The sequence below is a fragment of the Asterias amurensis genome, chromosome 21 (assembly GCF_032118995.1).
Source record: "Asterias amurensis chromosome 21, ASM3211899v1".
NCBI classification, from domain to species: Eukaryota; Metazoa; Echinodermata; class Asteroidea; order Forcipulatida; family Asteriidae; genus Asterias; species Asterias amurensis.
This window is the reverse complement of record NC_092668.1, coordinates 1,885,508-1,904,512: the sequence shown is the minus strand read 5'-3', so window position 1 is coordinate 1,904,512 and position 19,005 is coordinate 1,885,508. Positions and strand designations below refer to the sequence as shown.

General features: G+C 37.7%; 1 protein-coding gene across 2 annotated transcripts in view; it reads right to left on the bottom strand.

The window, feature by feature from the left end:
* Window positions 1-551: 551 nt before the first annotated feature.
* LOC139952839 (cGMP-dependent protein kinase 1-like) overlaps window positions 552-19,005 on the bottom strand; it is a 149,799-nt gene continuing 131,345 nt past the window's right edge. For both annotated transcript variants that reach the window (XM_071952094.1, XM_071952095.1), the window contains 9 exons: window positions 18,738-18,812; window positions 15,816-15,887; window positions 15,443-15,530; window positions 13,608-13,744; window positions 12,804-12,893; window positions 10,887-11,028; window positions 10,056-10,219; window positions 9,482-9,734; window positions 552-7,608 (listed from right to left, as the gene is read on the bottom strand). In XM_071952094.1, coding sequence (XP_071808195.1) covers window positions 7,510-7,608; window positions 9,482-9,734; window positions 10,056-10,219; window positions 10,887-11,028; window positions 12,804-12,893; window positions 13,608-13,744; window positions 15,443-15,530; window positions 15,816-15,887; window positions 18,738-18,812 — 1,120 coding nt within the window. In that variant the 3' untranslated portion in view covers window positions 552-7,509. The remainder of the gene's footprint in view (window positions 7,609-9,481; window positions 9,735-10,055; window positions 10,220-10,886; window positions 11,029-12,803; window positions 12,894-13,607; window positions 13,745-15,442; window positions 15,531-15,815; window positions 15,888-18,737; window positions 18,813-19,005) is intronic.

Below are 19,005 nucleotides of genomic sequence, written 5' to 3'. Positions count from 1 at the left end.
CAGTAAAACTTGAGACACAACAAGATACTCACAAGAAACTTCCAGTAAAACCTGAGACACAACAAGATACTCACAAGAAACTTCCAGTAAAACCTGAGACACAACAAGATACTCACAAGAAACTTCCAGTAAAACCTGAGACACAACAAGATACTCACAAGAAACTTCCAGTAAAACCTGAGACACAACAAGATACTCACAAGAAACTTCCAGTAAAACCTGAGACACAAGATACTCACAAGAAACTTCCAGTAAAACCTGAGACACAACAAGATACTCACGAGAAACTTCCAGTAAAACCTGAGACACAACAAGATACTCACAAGAAACTTCCAGTAAAACCCGAGACACAACAAGATACTCACGAGAAACTTCCAGTAAAACCTGAGACACAACAAGATACCCACAAGAAACTTCCAGTAAAACCTGAGACACAACAAGATACTCACAAGAAACTTCCAGTAAAACCTGAGACACAACAAGATACTCACAAGAAACTTCCAGTAAAACCTGAGACACAACAAGATACTCACAAGAAACTTCTCACCACCTTTCCAGTGTCACGCAAGAATGCTCTTTATTGGGTTATACTCTATAATATAATCATACAGTTTATACTTTTATAGTCAAAAAATAAGATAAAGATTATTGTTATAAAAAATGACTAGCATCCTTGCTTCCAATTGTTTTATTGTTGTTAATATTCTTTTTTTTAATACACATGATAAAATATGTCAAGATAAAAAGCTACTTTTAAATACACATAAATAAACACCATTTACAGCAGTCAAGTTTGTTCACCAACCAAGGATGAAATGGGGGTACACACAGTTAACACAAAAAAAGTCCTTTTGTTGTTGTAAAGCAAGCAAAACGTAAAAAAAAACTACATTTTCCCAGATTGATAAAAATGAATAGTTATTGTTTGTTTAGCTCACAATGGTGTAGAAACAGAATGTAAATCAAATACATTACATTTTGTACAAATTGGTCTTGATACATAGGCCTATATCTGTATTATTTCATTCAAAAGAAACTAAAATTGCGAATAACAATTTTTTTATCCATCACATAATATTAGTGGAAATTAATTTTACACCACGGTGGATCATTAATTGTTTTGAAGCTAGCGTTGGTTTAGGTTTTACTCGCAGTTTTGATTAGATCACTGGTTCTACGGAGGGGGTCTTTACAATCATTCTTGACCATCAAACTAAACAAAAAGCCAAAGTCAGATTCCCTTTTCAAAAAAAAACGGTTCCGGCTGCGGCTTCGTTTGCCGTCTTTAAAGCACCAACTTTACAGATTGGCAGCCGAAGCCGCAGTTTCAAAAAGGGCCCGAGTCTTTTAACTCGCCTTTTAAAAAAGGCAAAGAATATAAAGAAAGAAAAAATTATTAAAGACCAACACCAAAAACTAGTTCTAAAGAAACTCTATAGCTACGTCATTCAAAATGTTACACGGGGTTTTATATTTTCAGAGAGCGAGACCAATCAACTATCTGTGTCTTCTTAAATATTTAAGTTTGTTGACACGCCTTCAGCTGCAACTATTTCTTCTTTTTGATAAAACCATTAAATCTGGATCGAACTTCCTAAACAGTGAAACAATGACAAAGACGAGAACGAACAGACAGACATACAACCACCCCAACAGGGATACAAATAAGACAAAACAACATGACACACACAAACACAATAAAATTCACTAATCAGTTACAGTAAAAAAACAAAAAAACAAGTAAGTGTCCGAATGTAAAACACAAACTAATAAAAATGCAAAACATGCACAGTACAGCATGAGGGACATTAAAGCCTCGAATTATTGACATTGAGGTAAAAATGGCGCATGATCAACACAAAAGGGTGAACAAAAAAACAATTTACAGTACTGATGAACATGTTTTTGGCAATTGACAATGGTGGACTTAAAATTTGAGTCTAAAAAGGAAAGAAAAAAAAAAGATCGCATAGGGATGGTACAACATTTCAAAAGAGAGAAAGGAAAATACCAAATCAAATAATCCTTGCAATCCTCTAGCTTCAGAAAACCCAATCCAATTACAAGCCTCCAAGTCCGGAAGACGAACCGGGGTCCGCAGCAGGTGAAGAAAGGGCAAGGGGGAAAACACGGACAAGCCGACCCCAGGGCAATTCTTGAACCATAACAAAACTCTTGGATTCTTTGGGTATAAACCATTTCTGAGTCAGTGTGAACCAAAGGTTTCAACATGACCCGGGTCAAACTAACACAGTGGAATCTTTGGGTGTGAACCATTTCTGAGTCAGTGGGAACCAAAGGTTTCAAAATGACCCGGGTCAAACTAACACAGTGGAATCTTTGGGTGTGAACCATTTCTGAGTCAGTGTGAACCAAAGGTTTCAACATGACCCGGGTCAAACTAACACAGTGGAATCTTTGGGTGTGAACCATTTCTGAGTCAGTGGGAACCAAAGGTTTCAAAATTACCCGGGTCAAACTTACACAGTGGAATCTTTGGGTGTGAACCATTTCTGAGTCAGTGGGAACCAAAGGTTTCAAAATTACCCGGGTCAAACTTACACAGTGGAATCTTTGGGTGTGAACCATTTCTGAGCCAGCCAGTGTGAACCAAAGGTTTCAAAATGACCCGGGTCAAACTTACACAGTGGAATCTTTGGGTGTGAACCATTTCTGAGCCAGTGTGAACCAAAGGTCTCAAAATGACCCGGGTCAAACTTACACAGAATCCAGGCTAATGACCATTTTCAGGGTCAGCATGGTCAAGAGAGCTATTGGGACCCGGCTTAATTCTGAACCGGAAGCTTTTAGAGGGCTTCACCCACTTTTATTACGCAAACTGCCTTTTCAAAAAGAGTTATCAAACTAACAAAACAGTTCAAGACTGTGCTTATGTTTGCCCTGATTTATGCATAATTATAATAATGATTTTGTGTAAACACAATGACATATTTAAAATTTAAATGAATGCACTGTTTGTTGCAGATAATTTTTTCTATTTCAATAAACAAAAATCTTTAAATTCATTTCAAAACTAATAAAAAAAACATGACAAGGCCATGAATGCAATTTGGCACAAAATCAAAGTTTTTCAGAGTTAATGAACACAAAACACAATCCTTAAAAAAAGTATACAAACAATATTAATTAGAGCTACTCAAACGGCAAAATTAGTTGAAATTCTACAAAAAAACTCTTTGCAATTATGCCAATTTTTTTTCATTGATGAACAACATAATAGGCCTAAAAAGAGGAAAACGAAGAACAAAACCTACAGCAACAACACTCATGGCCGCTTGTTTAGAGAATTTTTTTTTTAAGAGAGACGTAATTGAAACTACAAACAGCCACCCCGCCGGTCCCATTATTAACTAGTCCAAAACGAACCCTCAATATTCCAAAGAAAAATGGTCAGAAAAGGACAAAAAGGAGAGGCACTGATTGGATAATTCAAATCACTCAAAAAGGTAGGAATCAAAAAGTACTTTTTTTTTTTAGATAAATAAAACCAAAACAAAAAGATTCAAAAAATAAATTTCAAAAACTTCCTACACACAACTTTACAGTGTTACCTCTATTTACAAGTCTAATTTGTACAATTATTTCCAAATCACCCGATGAAGAAGTATTTTTAAACCATTTTATTTCTCGTGTCCCTTCTCGTACTTTCTCAAGCTTTTAACTTAAAATATTTGGCTAAAACTCCTTAGTTCAAAAGGTAAGTTTATTTAAAGACACTGGACACCCTAGGTAATTGTCAAAGACCAGTCTTCTCGCACGGTGTATCTCAACATAATGCACAAAACAACAAACCTGTGAAAATTTGAACTCAACTGGTCGTCGAAGTTGCGAGATAATAATGGAAGAATAAAACACCCTTGTCACACGAAGTTGTGTGCTTTGAGATGCTTGATTTCGGGACCTCAAAATCCATCTCTGAGGTCTCGAAATCAAATTCGTGGAAAATTACTTCTTTCTCGAAAACTATGTTACTTCCAGAGGGAGCCGTTTCTTACAATATTTATACTACCAACAGCTCTCCATTGCTTGTTACCTTTATTTTATATTTTATGCTAACAATTATTTTGAGTAATTACCAAGAATGCCCAGTGCCTTAACTGTTGGTCATTTCAGTATTGTCAACAGCTACGGTGTGTCCCTCCACACAATATTGCTAAATAACAAAAAAGTGCAGTTGTAAAATCGGGTTACAGTATAATATAGCGCACTTGATATGATAGTCAGTTAACATAGGCCCTTTTCGAAACGACTGAATTTGGCTTTGTATTCGGTTCAGGCTAGCTTGGCCCTGCGGCTATTCTGACAATATTGTGCATGCGTGCTTTGCGTATACGCGCCCATGGTTCCAGACGAGAGAACGGAGCCTCAAGCCGAAGCCGTGGTTTCGAAAAGGGCCATAGCCATGCCTGAAAACAAAATGGCGACATGTCGTGCTTGAAGTTACAACTTCCAAATAATAACCAATAACAAAAACATGAACTTCTTATTACAAAAAAACACATGAACACAACAAATAAATGCATAGAAACCAACATAATTTCCGCTAAACTGATTTAAAATGCCTCATAGTGTTGAATGACGACAAAACCTTGACAGAAACCTAAATTCAACAAAATTTACTCTTGGCATATCTCAGCCAAGGGAAAACCAACAGCTCCTCACAGACAACGGAAGAAACAAACAAAGCCCTCTATTGATCTCACAGGGTTCTTATTCTTTCAAAAACTCAAAATCTTTCAAAATTTTGCCAAAGACACGCAAACCAGTCACAGGTAAACCACATGGCATAGGTACGCTCGATTACCAGTGAGTCATTTCTGTCCTCAAGGTCGGCCTTTGATTAGCAAGTTTTGGTTCATCGAGCATTTAAACAAAATATTTTTTTTCCCGACAGTTTTACAATAACAAATTTCCTTTTGTTTAAATCATCGAACTGCAGACTCTCAGTCAATATTTTAAATCCTTTTAAATGCGTAGACTTAATTACCAATTTGCGTAGACTCAAACAAAATAACATTGCCCGCCATTTTGTGTTTCTTTTACAACCCCAGCACAAATCTCGTCTGACTTTTTAAGTGCACCCACTGGAACAACTCCTGGAACATTTTCCAAACCTTGGCTTAGCATGCAGGCTTCAACTCATGTTGGAAACACCGTGCAAAATGTACACTGCTCTAAGATCGATGCTGGAGTCATAGCCAGAGCCAGAGCCGGTGCCAAAGCCGAAGTTTGGAATAGACCCTTTTATACAAAAATTATCTTTGAAAACGAAAGTCTGTTTGGCACAAAATTCGAAAATCCTGACTGCACATGCAACTCAAATTAAAAAAGTGACACAAACTTAAAAACCACCTCCCCGTAAATAATGAACACCCAAAACGAGTGTCGGTGTCTACTAGAAATCATTATATCCCTCTTAAAATATTGCGCACAGATTTTTCTTTTTTATTTTATAAATTCCTGTTTTTCAGGCTGCATAAACCGTTTCTCTTATTGTACCACACGACAGACAGACTGACAATAATATTACTTGAGTACCATTCGAACTGTTGACGACATCTTAAACACCATTAAAATCTACAGGAAGCACATTATATACCGATGTATAAAAACCAGGTTATTTCTAGTCTGCAATTTATGATCCTACCCAAAAAAGAAATTTTCAAAACAAACATTTGGGAGAAAACAAATCTTGAACTGGGAGTGTAAATGATAATGCATTACCAATATTTGAGGCGTTTAAAATAATTATGTAAGTTTTCCTCCACAAAAACGTCAACATTTCAAAATGTTCACAAGTTGACCGTTGACATCTGCAAGGTCATTAGCTATAAAAAATAAACCATTTCCTCACATGTCATTCATTTTCTGAGTTCTGTTCAACTTTATAAACTGACCACCAAAAATGTTGAACTGCGGAGGAAAGCGACTCACCTTTAGGGTTGCAAATGTAATCGACTTTTCTCACCAAAAAGTTAAGAATATATATTTTTTTATAGTTTGAATGCACTAACGTGTGTAGAATTTTGATTGTTATTTAGCCAATATGGTGTGAAAATGTTCAGAAGCTTTAAAAAGGCATTAATGATAATAATGTTGACTTAGTACATGTGTATTTATGATTCGGAGTTAGCATTAGTTATAAACATGACTTGTATATCAAAATTATGATTAAACCCAAGTCACAATTAAGACTAGTGCCAAAGTCATTTTATAACATATTTAAGTCCTTATGGTTTGTTCTATGTAAATTGTTGAGATGTAGGTCAGAATTATGACTTGTTTTTTCTCTCTCTCCCAATGTCCATTAAATGCCTCTGTTGAGCAGACTTAGAATTTAGTGAAAAACAGGGTTTTTCTATAAAGTGACCACCATTATAGAGAATATCATGAAAACCCAAGGAAAATATTTGATGTTAAATTCATGGTCCCGAGAAACACCAATGTTTCATGCACACAAAAAATAATGTTACGAATAACTCATGAAATATTTACATATTATTCAACAGCATGGGTTCCCACAGTCTTCATCCAAACTTTGTCAAAGTAATGTCTTCGCTAGATCTGCTGTTTTCACCGACAGGCTATTTCGCTGCATAGATTATGTCAGACGTCTGCGAAGTGTTTTTCTCATTACTGCATGCGTTTTTGGCGACTCTTTCGTGTGGTTTGAAGAGCAGAAACAGTGTCCGCTTAATCACAAAAACTACCATTTTTGAGTTTAAAAAGTTGTCTTAGTAATGAGAAATATTTCCAATTGAGTTGCGTCCATTTCAATCATTTAAATAAGAAGATATGTTGAGTAGAAAAGTAAATAAATTAACCCATAAATGACTGATTTCTTTCTACTGAAGGTTTTGCTTCGCTCCTGTGCCGTGTAGTCATCAATTGGTTAACAAAACCAACAAACTTGTGTGATGGTTTTCAATGGTTAACTTCTGGATCGAGGAGTTCAGCAAAGCTGCTTGTAGATAGTGGCTATTTCACTTCAGACATTCAAACTGTTGAACTGAAGACTGATCTAAGAAACAGCAGCCTGTGATCTTGAAAGACTGGCATGATGAATCTATTTAGTCGGGCAGGGCTCCAGACTCGCAATCAGAGATAGTCTGTTTCTTTAGTAGAAGGAAACTTCGCTGGTAAATATCCACTACATGGGGCGGGGTGCCAGACTTTCCCATTCAACTGGCGGCCATGCAGAGATGCATAAGTTAGTCGGGTGACTTGAAACTCCTCATACTTAAACTCCAATCACAGAGACAGGATCTAGACATTTAAAAAATAGACTGGTAAGAGTCTGATACAAAGAACAGACTCTCTTGCAAAGCGAGGCAAAAAAAAAAAATCAATTCTGATTCAGAATCCTTGAAACAAAACACGGTACCGCCGTGACACAGTTGTTGAATGCTTAGTTTCAATAATTGATTGCTTTTTTGTTCATTAATTCCAGTGCAGGATACTACAATAATCAGGCACATTGCATGGTCATTAAAAGTCTTTATCCCAACCGGACATATCGTCTGGCGGTACTGGGTCAGTGTCTGGTGGGTAGTCGTCAAAGTTTCCTGTGTCTGAGTTGGAACGAACCTGCAAGGGTGTAAGAAACAAAAAGGAAAGATGATTTAGAGATATTTTTGTGATTCATATTTTTCATCCTCAACAAAACAAGAACAGAGTGGTCCAGTAGTAAGACTGCATAACTTGAAATTCCAAGGTTGTGGGTTAGATTCCCCAAAGCTAGCCGCTGATTTCACAATAACTAGAATAAGTAGTGTCATCTAGTTACTGGATCACAATTTCTTGAGTTGTGCAATTCATATTCTCCATTGATAGGGATTGGCTGTTGCCAACTTGTAAAACAAAATCTGCGGTCTTGTTAATTTTGTCCCCCCTAAGTTCAAGCCCTGAAGTGCAACCCGTATTACCTAATACAATTGGAAACCTTTCCTGCTTTTGAGCCCAATGCCAACTTCACTCTTATTTTTGAAGGAAAGGGTCCCAAGTCAAATGAGATGTTCAGCACTGATGTCTGCTTAGCATATAAATATATGCTAGGTAGACAGTGACTGGTCCCCTGTTCATTATTGCTATTAAGCAAATTTGTTAAGAACCATTTTCCGTTTAGCAGCTTAAAAATACTGGGATTGGATTGCATTTGTTTAGTGGAATTTCAATCAGCTGCATGCATAGTTAGTTTTCAACAAGCACTCAGTTGCTCAAATACATGATAGGTCAAGGGAAGGGCTGAAAGGGGAACGATAAAGTAGGCAAAGATGGGGAAGTGGTTTCTGATGAAAAAGGAGAATTGGAAAAAGAAAGAAAAAGAATGATTATGATTAGGAAAAAGAAAAGAAAAGAGCATATAAAAGGGAAACTTTGTTCTGGAGACTCTTGGAAAACAGTTTAGCAATCGATATTTAAACTTACAAACCAAGAGTACACAGACATGTGGAATTGTTTTAACTTTGATCTAGGGGTGGGGGTGGGACTTATCTTGCACTGGGGCACGAAATACTCTGGAATTTCGGGGGTAATTAATTTGCGAGGGAAAATTTGGTGTGGGTGTCGCACACTCGCAGGGTCGGAATGAAATCGGCTGACCTGTCTACGATACTGAGCTAGTGACCAAACCTTCAGTGTAAAAGATCAAAAAGCAAAAAAAATGTTGCAAAGGTTGTGGGTTCGAATCCCACCTGAGATATATACCTGTAGTTTGTATTCACAGGACTCGGGAAAGTGTCGAGTACACAGTGCTAACACACATTGGTGTAAGGGTAAAACCAAAATTAACATTCTTCATCCCTGATGCAAATTAACAACTATTTAAGACATGAAAATGCCCTCACGAAAATGCCCTCACAAAAATGCCCTCACAAAAATGCCCTCAGAAATTGAACCTTCTTCAAGTTTTGCAACGGTTAGAAGCCCTGATGAGGTCTTGATATATGTATCTCTACACTTCAAGGGCTCCGTTTGTATTGAAAAAACAATTAATTATAGGAGAAGTTTACCGAATGTTCAAATGTTTTGTAAAAGAAAAGAAAAGTGAAAACAAGAAGAATAGAAACCAAACAAAAATAGAGCTCAATTCTTTGAGTAGTATTACTGTTAAGTAGTATCTATAGCAACTACTCAATTTCACGGAGTATACGATTATAGAGCAAGCCCTTACAAGGGATGTAATTGGAGTAACCACCGCGACTGATTAACTTACATGGGGTATTATTGGAGGAGTAAGATTCCTCTTTGTAAGCCAAGGGATTTGATTGGTGTAACCATAGCGACCGATATAACTTACATGGGGTATGATTGTAGGAGTAAGATCCTCTTCTAAACAAGGGATTTGATTGGTGTAACCATAGCGACCAATATAACTTACATGGGCTATGATTGGAGGAGTAAGATCCTCTTCTAAACAAGGGATTTGATTGGGGTAACCATAGCGACCAATATAACTTACATGGGGTATGATTGGTGGAGTTAGTGTCCTCTTCTTAAGCCCCTCCCAGTTGAAGCCGTCAAACCATTTGTGTTTCTGGATGTCCTTCAGGCCATTCTTTTGGTAGCCGAGTCTCTCCGTGGGGTTGTCCTTGCAGAGTTTCTTGATCATGTTCGCCGCGTTGCGGGTGATCTTCCTCGGGAACTCGATCATGTCCATGCCCTTCAGGATGATATTGTAGGTCTTCATGGGATCCGAACCTGTGAATGGAGGACTAAGAACAAAATATTTTGGTATGATTAAATTTGAAGGTTTTCGTTGGTCCGCTGAGAAGTCGTGACCGTTGTTTAGAATGATTTCAAGTGCTACATACTCTGGCTTGTTTTAATCTTACACCTTTTTGTGCAAACACAAATAGGTGTAAGATTAAAACCAATAGGAGACTTTTGGGACGCTTGGTGGCAGCAGACTTACCAGGTAAAAGCCATCGTTCTCAGTAAAGTGCGCATACTCAGAACTACGTAAACAATGGTAATTTACCCGATAAGTCTGCTGCCACCTAGTGTTCCAAAGTCTCCCATTGATCAATTATTACCTTCCTGTTAAGAGTTCAAACATCAGAATTCCTAGCGACCAGTAGTCCGCTGAGAAGTCGTGACCTTTGTTTAGAATGATTTCAGGTGCTACATACTCCGGTGTGCCGCAAAACGTCCACGTCTTGCGGCCGTGGTTGATCTTCTTTGCAAAACCAAAATCAACCTGCAGGAGAAAAACAGCCAGTGTTTAGGATTTGCATAAGTTATCTAAGCTTTTTAGCCGTAGATTGACAACTTTGTTTCCAAAGAAAATTTAAGGATTCAAGTTTTACAAGTTGCTGAATTCTTTTGACATGAACAACCACCGGTGCCCAAAGTAGCTCATTCAAAGGTCAACCTTATTATTACCATGAAGATTGCATTTTGGAGCATCATGAGTATAAACAAATGTATTACTTATTAAATTTCCTTTCATACAGTAAACAAATCATGAATGTTTAAGTTCTTGATTTTTGTTTCTCCAGTGTGTTCTGTAAGCCCAAACACTTCGTTTGTACACAGCCGTTCGAAAATCACCATTCTGTTGGTGTTTGATTTCAGATCATTCCACTCAAATTTGAGGAGATTGCAGTATATCAACCTGATTTCTATTCACCATCATAAGAAAGGTCCAATTTTTATTTTTCCAATAATAATAAGCTTGTGTATGGAGGGTGAACATGAAAAAAACTACAGTTTCTAAAGAAATAGCCTTTGCGCTCAGGCTGGTGTTTTGTTTGTTGTGTATTATTTTGGTAGACTAAAAAGTCACTATCGGGGCCAGGCTCAAGCACATGGTATCTACAACTGACTTAAGTTACCATTGGGACTTAAAAGGGATTTAGACTGACCAGTTTTCCATATCCTTGGCCGTCGAGAAGAATATTCTCCGGCTTCAGATCTCTGTACACGATGCCTTTGGTATGTAGGTAGGATAATGCTTCTATCACACAAGCTGTGTAGAATCTTGTGGTACCATCATCAAAAGAACCCCTGCAAAACAATAACAACAATAACAATAGTAGTACCCATAATTTTTTTAATTTTTTTGTACGGATTGGTTTATTTTAGAAATAAAAGCTTCACAGCTTTAGGGCATCTGAATTGAGTTCCAAAATACATGGATATCACAACATTTGGACAACATATGCGGCAACAAAGATATGGGCAAAAAGGACAGTAACTCAAACATGGACAACAATGACAGAAACTCAGACATGGATAACCATGACAGCAAAACCGATATGGAGAACTTGTACTCAAATCTAGAGATTATTTTAGTTTCTGCAAAGAGTATTTTGAGCAAAAGTCACATAATTAAAATGCGGAACATTCTTCTGTGATAAGCATTGTGAAATTGGGCCCTCACATACATCAATACAGGATGGCAGAGCTGGGGAAAAAATAGGAAGCTCCCTTTCCCCTTACAGCAATGCTCGCCGTTATTTGAGCACTCCAGCCAGCCAGTCTTTATGCAAGTAGTTGAGAAACAAAAGCCATCTGCACTATTTAACAGGCACTCTTAGGTTTCCAGTCCAATAGAAAAGACTGGATGTGCTTTTTGTTGTCTCTTCACGCAGACTGTCTTAAAGGGATGGTATACTTTCAGAAATAACTCTTAAATTGTTGACAACACAAACTTTTGGTTTGAGGCCGACCGCAGCTTTCGATAGTATAAAGCAGTTTGGGATACATCTCACTTCCAAGTAATGAGGTTTAATGTACAAATTTATCAGCAGGATACATTTTGTTTGGTGAGAAAAACTTTTTTTCCTATATTTTTTGTTTGTAAAGAACTCTGAAGAAGAAAAAAACCTAAAAAAGCGGGGCCTTTTAGTTTCAAAATGCAAAAAAAAAGGTAGGCATTGAAAGAGTTAAAAATCAAAGTTCAAGTACTTTTGCTTTAAGCACTCAGCACACTTTCCTCTGTTTGGCAAATGTCTAACATTCGGAAGGGAACAAATCAAGAGAGTAAATATGTTGACCATCGGCACTGAATAACCTTTAATGAACCCTCATGGGAGGACTTATGTAGTGCCGTTGTCAGATGCAATTGTGTCCGCCAATACTGTCCGCTCCGGACACTTTTGCATATGCAATCGTGTCCGTGGCTATGACATGCACTTAGCATGTACAATAATGGCGAACGTGTTCTGTCGACCAAGGGCGTTTAATTTACTGCAAGGACGGTTTTTGCACGGGGGCGGACACAACTGCATAATTATGCAAATGTGTCCGGGCGGACACAATTGCATTATGCAGCAGCGTCCGGGCGGACACGATTGCACATGCAAAACCGTCCGGCAGACATTATTGCATATGCAATAATGTCGTATTGCATTATAGAGGACATAATTGCATGTGACACCGTCGTTTGGCTCTCAAAATTCCATCCACACTAAAATTGTCAACCCCAAAATATTTGTCCTCATCTTAAAGAAGATCTCAAAAAGACTCTACAGCAAAGCGCAAACACTTTATTAAATGATCTCTCTCTTTCATTGTTGATACAAAGATTGATTTGTCATTTACAAAGCAAGCCTTCGCTTGGCAGGATACGCCTATGAACTCATTTCTCAGTGATGTTTCAAGCTGTGGATGGTGCGAATAATAAGAATGAACTATAAACAATGGTAAATTTGTGGGTAAAACCATTTTATAAATCTCTTTTGAGGGAGTGTTGGCTCTGAAAAGAGCCGGTTTGGTCTTGACGTTTCTAACAGTATACTCTGCTTGTCTTCATGAGAATGCTTAAATGCAGAACTTACTTGTCCCTGAGTATGGTCCACAGTTCCCCACCTAGACATGCCTCCAGCAGCATATATAGATACTTGGTATCACTAAATGTGCGATATAATCTAGAAATGCAAAGAAGACAAAACAATTAGGAAGACAATTTGTGGAGTGCGTTGTAACAAATCTGTGAAAATTTGGACTCAATTGGTCATCAAAATTGCAAGAGAATAAACAATGAAAGAAGAGTCTTTTATGTTCGGCATATTTGGAGTGAGAAGTTACCTAAAAAACTACATTACTTCCGAGGGAGCTCTTTTGCACAATGTTTTATACTATCAACATAACAGTTCTCCATTGCTCATGACCAAGAAAGCTTTTATGCTAATATACATTTTTAAAGACACTGGATACTATTGGTAATTGTCAAAGACCAGTTTTCTCACTTGGTGTGTCTCAACATATGCATTAAATAACAAACCTGTGCAAATTTGAGCTCAATTGGTCGTCGAAGTTGCGAGATAATAATGAAAGAAAAACAACCTTGTCATACGAAGTTGTGTGCTTTCAGATGCTTAATTTCGAGACCTAAAAATCTAATTCACGAGGTATCTTTTGTGGAAAAATATTTCCTTCTCGAAAACTACGTTTCTTCAGAGGGAGTCGCTTCTCACAATATTTTATACTAAACTATCAACCTCTCCCCATTACTCGTTACTAAGTAAGGTTTTATGCTAACAATTACTTTGAGTAATTACCAACAGTGTCCACTGCCTTTAATAAATACAACATATTACCACTGCCTTTAAATGAGAGTAGAATGGTGAAGACGATCTCACCTGACAATGAACATACAGCGTGATTCCAACATGATTTTCTTCTCTGACATGATGTGTTCTTGCTGTCTCGTCTCGACAATGTGTTTCTTCTTCAGCTGCTTGAGGGCGTATGTCTGATTTCGGCCATCAACTCTTACCTGAGAAAGGACAAGAAAACAAAAGAAAACAACCCCGGAAGGTCCACGGTGGAGGATAAAGCATTCCAAAAAGGTCCTCCTCAAAAACAAAAACTAAATAAAATACAAACCTTCATTGCGTTTTTCTTTATAATTTTGCTTTTAGACCTTTCTATCATAACTTTACATCCCGCGTTTTTACCAACCGAGGTTGGAAAACTATGGAACGAAAACAAAGCAATTCCAATCATGGGAGATTTTATATAACGGAAATACTGCACAAAAATATTGAAATTTATCAGAACATCTGTTAACATGATTGATTAATGTTTTACTGAGATTCGGCGGTCTATACCCAACCAGCGCAGTTCCTTTACCAACAGCAGAAAAATCTAAATTATGACCATACCTTTTAACAATAAGTCAACTAACTCTTGAAGAAATAAAATGAATAAGTTGTGAAGAGCTACGATCGGCTTTGAATGTAATATTTACCAACTCAGATCCAATAAATCTGACGTTCTATTTTCGTTTCGGTCGACAGAATGTTCGTTTCAATCCAAATTCAATTGAAACCCTTTGGGGCTTCTGGGAGACATCTCCCAGACCGAACGGACCCACGCGAACCCCTTTCACTCCCAGATGCTCTTCCTCCTCCGAGTTAGTATTTTCATAGCCACTCACGACTTGCTCAAACAGTGTTTATACAACATCATTTCCTCAAACACATAGTTTTCCCCCCTCTTCCCCCTAAAAGCACATTCATTCAAGCAGAGCGAAAACCACACAATCTGTTTCATGTCTGTTTGACGCAAGACTCATGCATTATGCATGCCAGATTCTGCGTTGATAAATCTCACACAAATTTGCAGAATTTTCTCTCAGTCAAAAAAACTGTGCGCTTTCTTACTTTATTATGCCCAAACTCGTACATGCCACAAACTGGAAATGTTAGAGAGCTTAACAAGTCATTCAATTAAAGGAACAGAACGTAATTTTCATTTATTATTTTTTTTGAAAGGAGTAGGAAGAAGTAGAAAGGAGCTATTTCCACGACTTTGACAGTGTTTCAGGTATGGTATGAATTGTATAATTTGTGAGCTTTCAGGTCGGAACCAATCAAAAATTCTTTTGATAACAATAAATCTTTACTTTATCTCAAATCATGTGTAGAAACATTATCTTTTTTTCCCCCACTTCAATAACCTAAGCCTCCCCCAAAAAATGTTGTCTAAACAACAAGTGTTTTCTTGGTGAAGGAAAAACAAGAAAGCTTAAAGGAACACGTTGCCTTGGATCGGTCGAGTTGGTCTTTGAAAAGCGTTCTATAACCGTTTGTTATAAAATCGGTATGGTTAGAAAGATGTTGTAAAAGTAGAATACAATGACCTACACAAATATGCCTCGAAATTGCGTGGTTTTCGTGTTACCTCGTCGACAAACACAATCGGCCATTTATGGGGGTCAAAAACTTGACTCCCATAAATGGCCGACCGTGTTAGTCCGCGACGTAAAATGAAAACCGTACAATGTTGAGTGCTACTTGTGTGGATCATTGTATTCTACTTTTACAACATCTTTCTAACCATATGCATTTCATAACAAACGGTTTCAAACGCTTTTCATAGACCAACTCGTCCGATCCAAGGCAACGTGTTCCTTTAATAAACACTTTTTTTTTTTTTCCTTTTGGGGGGGGGGGGGGGGGGGGTTACTTACTAATTCAACACGACCAAATCCCCCTACGCCAAGCGTTGCTAGAACAGATATGTCTTGCAATGAGATATCAGCAAACTCAGAATCCACCCTGAGGGTTTAAAGAGGGGTAAAAAATACATAAATTTTCTGGTTTATTAATGTCATTGTTAACTTTTGACAACTTCACAAAAACAAACATGACAGTTTCACCAAATCATAAACCTTCAAGAGAAAAAAAAAATAAAATGTAAAATATTTAAAGCAGTAAAAAGGTAATACAACGTTCTTTTAAACAAGAAAATAATGTTCATAAAAAAAAACCAAGATGTCAACGAACAAACAAGACCAAACAAATCAAAAAAGATAACAACAGAGAATGATAAATATTTCTTACTTCTTGTTTTTGCTCTCTTCTGTACTTCTTGAAATAATCGAGTCCAGACCTCCGGAAACTTGTAAGAAAGATCTGTTAGAAAATGAGAGGGGGGGGGGGCAGAACAACAGTCTGAATAAAACTGACATTTTGAAATGACATTTTCACATTTTAGCTTTATTGTACAGGCCTTTATCTACATTTATATAGGATTAGAAAAATCAAACAGTTCAAAAAATACTTTACCTTTACCTAAACAAAAATGATCGTTCAAAGTCAATGACATCGTAAACCATCAGCAAGGTTTTAAACCTCAAGTAGCAATATATAAAACATTCAGCCCTAAACACCCTTGGCTGCTCAGCCGAGCTTCATAACCAACACACAGAGCGAGTGACCCTAAAGTCACATGCTCGAAGCAACTGGTTTGTAACGTTAGCCCCGGACATCCCGCAATTTCGACAAATTGTTTTGATTGCTCTGTGCATGCTCGGATTGCGACTGCTTGTGATTAATCGAATTGACTGGCATTTTGGGAATTCCGGGAAAAGGGTATTGCTTACTACGCTTTGCCCGATAACGCAGCGTAGAGTTACATTTTGGATGAGTTTGTTGGCAGCAAAGTGCAAGAGTCTTCGCTCTAGTAGAAGTATATATCCAGGAGGACTGATTATTTGATAAAATGAAAGTGGGAAATTCATTCTTTATCAACAGAAGTGGTGTCAGTAAAATTTAAAATCAATTTGAACTTTATCACTGTAGCATGAAAATAAGGTTACAAGCCAACATGTCACAGCTTACAACATGCTTTATCTTTTGCTTCGCAAATTTAAAGTTGTTCAGCAAGTTTTTCAAACATATTGAAAATTGGGTCCATTTGACTCGTTCCCGCTACGCACTGAAAAGTTACACACCTATTGTGCCGACACCCTTATGTTCCGACAACCCTTATGTATTTTCATAACTAACCCTAACTCTAAACCTAACCCTATAACCCTTACTTTAACCCTAACCCTAACCATAACTCTAACCCTAACCCTAACTATAACTCTAACCCCAACCCTAACCATAACCCTAACTTTAACCCTTTAGTGTCAAGATCATAAGGGTTATTGTAACTGTGTTGTCTGTCTGAGCATCGAGCAGTCACCTCGACACAATGGCCTCTGATCATTTTTGTAGCAGACCATTGCATCAAGATATTATTGTTTTTTTTGCGGGGACGCAGTGTGAATGACGGGAGAGATTTTGCTCATCTACTTGACGACAAGTTAAAGGAAAGGGAGGATTCTGTGGATGGATTACTTTGCGCGAAATCCTCCCTAAAGCCATCTAGAAAACCGAGTACATCAGTCGCGTTCCCTCTCTCAACCAACACCAAAGAGTCATGCACTAATGTTTCACACGCGGCCCGGGGCGTGGATCACGACGCAAGCTTACTGTCTGTTGCATAATTGACGATGCAGGTTTGAGAGGGAAGAACAAAAAAGAACAAACGTGTGTCAGGAATTGGGGCGGAGGATTTTATACTTGTCTTGGTGGGAATATTTTTTAAAAACGTCAAAGCTGAGTGGATGATGAGGTCTGGGCATTTTGAGAAAGGAGGCTAAGAGTAGACCAATTGCTGAAATATTTATCACTGTCAGATGGGTCTTTAACCATCTTGTAACTGAATTGTTTTGACATAGATAACCGCTGGGTACCGACTTGTCTGACCACTTGAGCAATGAAGCTCACACATGTACGCAACAGAAAGCATTTATTCATTTGCCTTTTTTAATAAATCATTTAAAAAAGGCCGATAATGTCAAAGTTCCCTGGCCACAACATTCGTCAATGGACTCAGCCATCTGACAAAAACGACACATGCTTTATTTTTTTCTTCTCAGATTTAAATGTTTTGGGGTGGGTGAAAAATTAACCAAGCCTGTACTTTAAAGAATATCCTCTTTCTAAGCAATTTGTGTTTTTCCCAGAATGTATTAAAACTGAGGGAAGGGAAAGGGGGCAGTGTTCACAATTTGGAGCAGGGAACCCTCACCCCAATAAAACCTGTACTGTGCAATTATATCTTTTTGGTTTTACCATAAACACTGTTGTATGTTAGGACTGTATAAAAATACTCAGTACTTTACCGAGCTCTCTGTAAAAGATAACACGCATATTACTCAGGTGGGATTCGAACCCACGACCTTGGCTATTCTAGTGCAGTGTCTTTACCAACTAGACCAACGAGATTGCCCGATGGCTAGAGGCAGTTCTTTTTTTCTTTCAGAAGGCAACGATGCATCAACACACACCAATGAAGATGGAGAGCGGAAGATTAGCTGCTCTAACTGAATTACTCTTGGGGTGATTGACCGTGTCTAGAGAAATTTCATGCATGCAGTAACAACCCGCCGGTAAAAGGGTTTGACTTAGGCCCACTCATAACACTACGATGATGTTCAGAAATAAAATTTACTTCATAAAACAACACAGGGATACGATGGAAGGTCTAATACAAATGTATCGCGAGTCTTTTGAAAACAAACACCATTTTTTCTTCCTTTTTTCCAGGTAAAGGGATTGTTAGATTAGGAATTTAAGTGTCTGTTGAGTGTAGTGCGTAAAATGGATAGTACACGCCGAGCCATAAACATACAAGTAATGCAATGTATCCGAATTGCATATACACACCCTTGTGTTCTCAATGGTATAGCAAGTAAAAAAGGGGCGGGGCAAGGGTGGCAAAGTGCCCCCCTCCCCCTAAAAAAGGAAGGTGTGGTGATACCGACGGTGCAAGCTTTGGTGAGTTTCGTTTATGTCTTTGCTTCAAAACCATCGCAATCCCTCTGACGGTGAAAACGTATTTTGAAAACGTATTTTGAAAACGTCAGTTCGGTTGCATTAAATTTAAATTAGAAAAAAAAAAAATACTAAATGGCAGCCCAGTTTACTCACTCTCTGTCTATTGCCAGGCATACCACTCCATCTTTTTCTGCAGCAATGACGTTTCCATCTCTTCTGTCATCCGTCCTACAAATTAAAAATCAACCAAACTTCAATCGTCATTGTAGTTACGACTCCAGTAATCAAAAGAGAATAACAGAATTTGTGAGAAAAAAACTCTATTTACATAAAACTTACATGGTCTAGTGGTGTTGACAATAGAAAACATCCCTTGTAATATTTCTGTCTGAAATGTCATAACTATTTAATAAGAAAAGAA